This window comes from Crocuta crocuta, unplaced genomic scaffold, assembly GCF_008692635.1.
Source record: "Crocuta crocuta isolate KB4526 unplaced genomic scaffold, BGI_CrCroc_1.0 scaffold45, whole genome shotgun sequence".
Taxonomy (NCBI): domain Eukaryota; kingdom Metazoa; phylum Chordata; class Mammalia; order Carnivora; family Hyaenidae; genus Crocuta; species Crocuta crocuta.
Window position 1 is genome coordinate 5,595,784 of NW_027530544.1, and position 6,980 is coordinate 5,602,763.

A 6,980-nucleotide genomic window follows, 5' to 3' on the forward strand; every position below is an offset into this window, starting at 1 on the left:
CTTTAATTATTATCTTTTAATTTTTAAAATAAATTCTTAATTTTTTATTTAATAATTTTTATTTTATTTTAAATATTAATTTTTAATTATTTAAAAAATAATTTTTAAAATAAAATAAAAAAATAAATTTAAAATACTTAAATTCTTACCCAAAGTAGTTCTCTCAAGAGTAAAGAATCCCAGCAATTACATTTTTAATACAATTTATGTATTCTTTTGTTCTAATTTGGCAACTGGAAATTAGGATATAAATCATATTCCTTTCTATGTTACCCAACTTTTTAAACCTCTCTTTTTAAAAAGTTTTTATTTAAATTCCAGTTAATAAGCAATGTAATATTAATTTTGGGTGTATAATATACTCATTCACTACTTCCATACATCACCTGGTGCTCATCACAAGGGCGCTCCGTGATCCTCATCACCTACCTGACCCATCCTCCCACCCACCTCCCTTCTGTCAGTTTGTTCTATATAGTTAAGAGTCTGTTTCTTGGTTTGTCTCTCTCCCTCTTTTCTCCTCACTATGTTTGTTTTATTTTGTGAATTCCACATGTGAGTGAAATCATATGGAATCTTTCTCTATTTCACTTAGCATAATAACTCTTTAGCTCCATCATGCTGTTGCAAAAGGCAAGATTTCATTCTTTTTTTTATGGCNATTCTTCAGTCGATGGACACTTGGGCTGTTTTCCTGATTTGGCTACTGCAGATAATGCTGCTATAAACATAGTGGGGCATGTATCCCTCTGAATTAGTATTTTTGTATTCTTCAGACAAGTACCTAGTAATGCTACTGCTGGATCTTAGGGTAGACCTATTTATTATTGCAGATTGGAGGAAGCTTAAATGGGGTGTCTGAAGAGAGGGATATTGAAATAAGGTTTACTCTACAAGATCCTAGAAATGCTCAGAAAGTGGAAGTGTACAGAATTCAGATAGGCAGAGGTAAGTTACAGCAGTGAGAACAAAAGAACTGGTGAAAACACTTCATATAGCACTTAGAACCTCTAGGTCTCTTCTCCTATTCCCAAACCCATAGAAGACAAGAGGTTTAGTTTCTTTTTCTTTTTAAAATGTTTTATTTTTCTGAGAGAGAGAGACACACACACAGCATGAGCAGGGGAGGGTCAGAGAGAGAGGGAGACACAGAATCTGAAGCAGGCTCCAGGCTCTGAGCTAGCTGTCAGCACAGAGCCCGATGTGGGGCTCGAACCCAGAAACTGTGAGATCATGACTTGAGTCGAAGTCAGACGCTCAACCGACTGAGCTACCCAGGTGTTCTAAGAGGTTTAGTTTCTAAAGAAATTGAATTTGGTAAGTTCTATAATCTGGAACTTGGTAGGGAGCTTGGTGCTGGGCTAAAAACAGATAGATTATAAAATAATCTGCACACTAAAAATGCAAATTCTAGCAACCTGGTTTATACTTCAGACAAGAGATTAAGGATTCTTTTCTAGAGATATTTAATGACCCCAAACAATGACCTGGGGTGGGAAAGAGCAATGAATAAAGCCAAGTATTTTCTAGTTAAATCCAGCTAGCTTCATTCTCTATTCATAAGAATAGAGAATAAGGATCACTAAATATTTAAAGATCATCTCACATATAAAAAATAAGAAAATAGGCAAACTAGAGAAAAAAGAATATAGAGAAAGCAGAGAATTCAAGAAGCAGAAGAAAACATTAGAGAAAATCAGAAGATATTAGGTCCATGAAGTAAGATGACAAAAAAAAGGATCAAATAAGAGGCTTTTAGAAGATAAAATATGATACCCTCCTCCATACCCCAAATACTCTATGGAGGAGAAGGTCAAGTAAAGTCATTTTCAGACATGCTAACACTAAAAAATATCCCCCATACACACTTTTTTAAAGAACTTATTGGGGAATGTGCTTTAGTAAAAGAAAAGTAAATTGACAAAGAAAATGCGGCACTGAAACAACAGACTGTGACAGAGTGGAGTGCTAAAAGGCATAGGACAGGGGTGTCTGGGGGGCTCAGCTGATTAAGCATATGACTCTTAATCAGCTCAGCCCATGATCTCATGGTTTTGTGAGATCAAGCCCTGCACTAGGCTCTCCTTCTAGAGAGATTCTCTCTCTTTCTCTCTCTCCCCTTCCCTTCTTCCCTCCTTCCCTCCTCCACTCATGCTGTCTCTTTCAAAATAAATAAAAAAACTAAAAAAAAAAAAAAAAAAAAGAATAGGACAGCAGCAAAGGCAAGTCCCATATGAGACCTATACAACAAGTCTATAAAGCAACTAGTCCAGACTGGAGCAGAACGATAGAAAAAATCTAAGTGATAAGATCATATGTACAACTACATTTCATCAAGTGAAAAATTCTAGAGTCTACTGTAAGATAAAGAAAGATACTTACTAATAAGTACACGAACAATTACGCAAATAAAAATGAGATGATTATTATGCCTAGGAAAAATGAAGGCTGCAGAAGAAAGAAAGGATGGTTATAATATACTACTTGAGTGAGTAATGACAGATACTATATAGTCACATGACTAAATGCTATTAATTTTATTAACAGTGGTGGCACTGTGTTTGAGTGATAAAGGAAGAGGAATGGTTTGGTATGAAAAAGAAAGTTATGTACAATGATAAATTGGAAAACAGCAGTATATGCACATTATTTAGAAATTTGGAGGTAAAGACAAGGGACTTTTCTAAGAAAATGGAGGATGACTGTTTTTAGAGAATGAAACTGAGGACTGCTGGGAGATGATAATTGTTTTTCATTCTTATTTTTTAAAATGTTTATTTTTCAGAGGAGAGAGACAGAGCATGAGTGGGGTAAGGGCAGAGAGAAAGACACAGAATCTGAAGCAGGCTCCAGGCTCTGAGCTATCCGCACAGGCCTGTGAACCTGGGGCTCAAACCCATGAACCACGAGATCATGATCTGAGTCAAAGTCAGATGCTTAACTGACTGAGCCACGCAAGAGCCCACATTACATTTTTTGATAGTATATAACTTGCAAGAAAAAAAAGTACTTCTTTAAAAAATAACAAAAAGTAAAGAGGACTCAGGAAAGGTACCTGAAACAAATGTAATCTAATGTCTTGATTTTTATGCCTTTGTAAGTTTTTTATAAATCACTATTAAAGGCAACATATAATTGTATTAAAATTAGAAAATATAGGTAAGCAAGAAGAAAATGAAAAAAGGAGAGTGAACAAATCTGTTTTTCCTTTTTCTGTAGATATCAGTATCACATAAAACACTTGGGAACAAAGAATTTAATAAATAAATAAAATTTAATACATAATTTATATAAATAATTAAATAATAAATTTAAATAAAATTTAAGAANGAACATTGGTAGGGCAGGAAGAATGAAAGGGGTAGGAAAAGAATAAGCGAAGAAAGCGAGAACAGTTTCTTTTTACTATGCATCACAGAATACAATTTGAGACAATGAGTCATATCATATAAACAAGTATAGAGTATATGCTTGTTTGTATAGATGTTTTTATACACATACACAAACATATATGGGATACATGTCTAGTTTATGTAAGATACATCATCTCTCATCAGAAGAATAAATAAAACATACTAGGAAATATTCCTCAGTAAGGTCAGAAGAAATGAACAAATTAATGAAGAATGGTACAGATTACCTGTAGTCATCAACTGAAGTTAAAATAATAGTACAATAAAGTGCTGAGTAAAGGCTCTGATAAAGAGAATATACAGAATACAAAGAGGTCATCTGTATAAGTCTTACTAGCCAGTGAAATAAAAAAGAACAATTTAAATACTAATGGTATCTATTTAATATTATTCGATTTATACTGCCATATTAATTATAGAAAAATATCATGCTTGTCTTCTTCCAAGTGTTTAAAAAATACATGTAGAAATTTCCTGAATCTGTGTTCTTTACTGAGGCTATTCACAATTTAAGCTATTATTTATATCTGCTTCCTGTGTTATTATGGAAATTACCACAGTAATTAAATGTTAGAGAACGTTTTATTATAAAAAATGTAAGTAACTAAGTGTTGGATGATATGACATACCAAGCTACTGTATAGTCACTCAGAAAAATAGCTTAAAAAAATTTTCCCCATATTTATTTTGTCTTTATCTGCCACCATTATTCAAGGGGTTGTACAACTTTCATTAATGCAATTATAGTAACATTCCAATTCTTGAAAGACACATGTCAAGATATCAATCCTAAAATAACATTTCTTTGGTTTATAATATATTTTTCTTTTCTTTCTCTTTTTTTAAAAAATTTATTTTTAAGTAGTATCTATATCCAACATGGGGCTTGAACTCACAGTCCCAAGAGTCATATGCTCTACTTGACTGAGCCAGCCAGCTACCCCTGCAATATATTCTTCTACAGTAAAACTCACTAAGTCATAGTAAAAAATGTGAAGGACTCTGCACGCGTAAATAAAGATTGCCATAATTAGAAGTAAAAAGAATTTACCTGACATAGAGGGACCGCTTCTGGCTAGTTCGAAGAGAACCTGATCCTGAACTAATGCTACTATTCATCATCTGCTCCCGTAAGTCATGTATTTTGGCTTCAAAACGACTGTATTCTGATGGGGAAGAAAATAAATTTATACTTTACACTGTAAAAAAATAAGTTATTTCGAGATAAAGTATTAAATACATTAGCTAGCTTATAATTCATTATATAGGTTTAGAACCTTAAAAGAGTAATCTATAAGATTATGGCCAAAATGCAAATGTCAAAAAAACCAACAATTTTCTAAATGTACCACAAATTAGACTGGCTGAATTAGAATTTTATCATATGCTATTTTAAAGTTCATAGTACATTTAATCAATTAAAAGAGAACTTTCATGTATCAAATACTGGTATCAATCTCACATTACTGTCTAACTGTACATTTTAAAAATTAAAATTCAGAATTTATTCTAAATTTCTATACCTAAAAGAAGAATCCTATAATGATTTATACTAGACACTTTGTTTACTGATTTTTTTCACCTCCAGGAAATCAGTTACTTTTACGTGCTTAAATACAGAATAGTCAATAATACGGCAAAAGTCAACAATATAGGAAAAATATGCCTTAAAAACTGATAAGTTAAATTTACTTCAACTCATTTCATAATTTGTGAATTTTCAAAATGCCAGAATAAGATACAAAGCAATTTGAATAAACGTTTTAAGATCATTGTTATATAAAATAAGTATGATTTCAAAGATGAATTATTTTAAACTATATCATATAGTAAAAACTACTAAATCTATTAAAACCTTAAGCACTTTTTGAAATGTACTGCAATTACACATTTATTCACCTTAATATCTTTTTCTCTATTACCAACTATGTTATAGAAATTAGGTTAGATCTCTTCAGATTTTCTTACAAAACTGGTCTTATAGCAAGAGCAAACTCCCACTTGCTTGGGAGTTTGTATAGTTTTAAGGACATACAGTAAGAGCGAACATGATTATTGTGGAGTTGTTCTTCTTGTTACCATAAACACCAAGTTTGTTTTATGGATGCTAAGATTAACTGAAGCAACAATTCATAAAAAAACTCAAAAGCACTTTTAAAAGCTCAAATTAGTAAGTAATAAAATGTTCTTTTATTATCCTTTAAAAATATAATAGAAAATTTAAAATACAAATGTTAGTAGACAGTAATAATGCATCCATTACAATTTAACAACTAACAGTTCATGGCCTGGGGCACCTGGGTGGCTCAGTTGGTTAAGCACCCAACTCTTAATTTTTGGCTCAGGTCATTACTCCAGAGACTTGTGGGACTGAGCCCTGTGAGTGGTCCATGCTGGGCATGGAGCCTGCTTAAGATTCTCTCTCTCACTCTAAAGAAAACAAACAAATAAAAACAACTCATGGCAAACTTTTATTTGCATAGGCACAGCTAAAATACAGATAGACTGATGGACGGAGATACACTGTTTCCTCTTGTTTTTTGCAAGTTTTATTTAAGTAAGTTCCACATCCAACGTGAGGCTCAAACTCATGATGCTGGTATCAAGAATCACATGCTTCTTTGAGCCCATCAGACAGTCCTATACTGGTTCATCTAATTAAAAATTAAAACCATTAGGTTTGTAATTTCTCTCTTCTTATATCTGTATGTGTTTTGCATAAGAAGAATCCTAGTTCTCGAGACACTGGGAATAACAGAATTAGAGTACCGCATGGAGACTTTTTAATTTTTTCCAATATTAACATTCACAACAGCCTTGACATAACACCACCAAAAACTAAGACCAAAACATCATTACTGAAGAGCTAACTACTTTCCCTACTTCTTTTTAACCTTAAAACATGGTCTAGTAGGGATGGATACATATGCACACACATCCACGTGCGCGCGCGCGCACACACACACACATACACACACCTGGACAGTTTAACTGCTGTTTTAAAGTTACTTGGAGTAGTTCCTCCCTAGGTGTTAATGTTGCCAACTATCCAGTTGGCTCATTTGTTATACACTCAAGTTCATTTGTTCTTTTTTATTGTCAATTTCAACATTTAGGGGTGGTTTTTAAGATTTTCATTTTTTAAAATAGGTAGGTACAATAGTTCCAAGGTCATATCTATAAAACAAAGATATTAAAAAAGAAGTCTAGCTTCTAGCCCTCTTTCCTACCCTAAATTATGTTAAATATTTATATATGAATATATATGTATAAATGATTATTATATNGACTAGTATAAAATAATATATAAACATTTATATATAAACATTATATATAAACATTTAAAGAAAGGTTTATTCTTCCATTTTTAATAAATAGAAGCAGATACACATATATATGTAAACACATTAACATATATTTATTCTAGAGTATTTTAATATATATAATGCATAATGATGTATACATTATGTATATATATTCACACATATATATGTATTGTCCCTTTTTAGAAATTTATTTATTTTTAGGGGCGTGCAAGTGAGCAAGAGGCAGAGAGAGAGAAAGAGA

The 6,980-nt window shown here is 32.2% G+C and overlaps 1 protein-coding gene across 9 annotated transcripts in view; it reads right to left on the bottom strand.

The window, feature by feature from the left end:
* DLG1 (discs large MAGUK scaffold protein 1) overlaps positions 1-6,980 on the bottom strand; it is a 267,569-nt gene that overhangs the window by 39,571 nt on the left and 221,018 nt on the right. For all 9 annotated transcript variants that reach the window (XM_077767716.1, XM_077767715.1, XM_077767714.1 and 6 more), the window contains one exon: positions 4,465-4,579. In XM_077767716.1, coding sequence (XP_077623842.1) covers positions 4,465-4,579 — 115 coding nt within the window. The remainder of the gene's footprint in view (positions 1-4,464; positions 4,580-6,980) is intronic.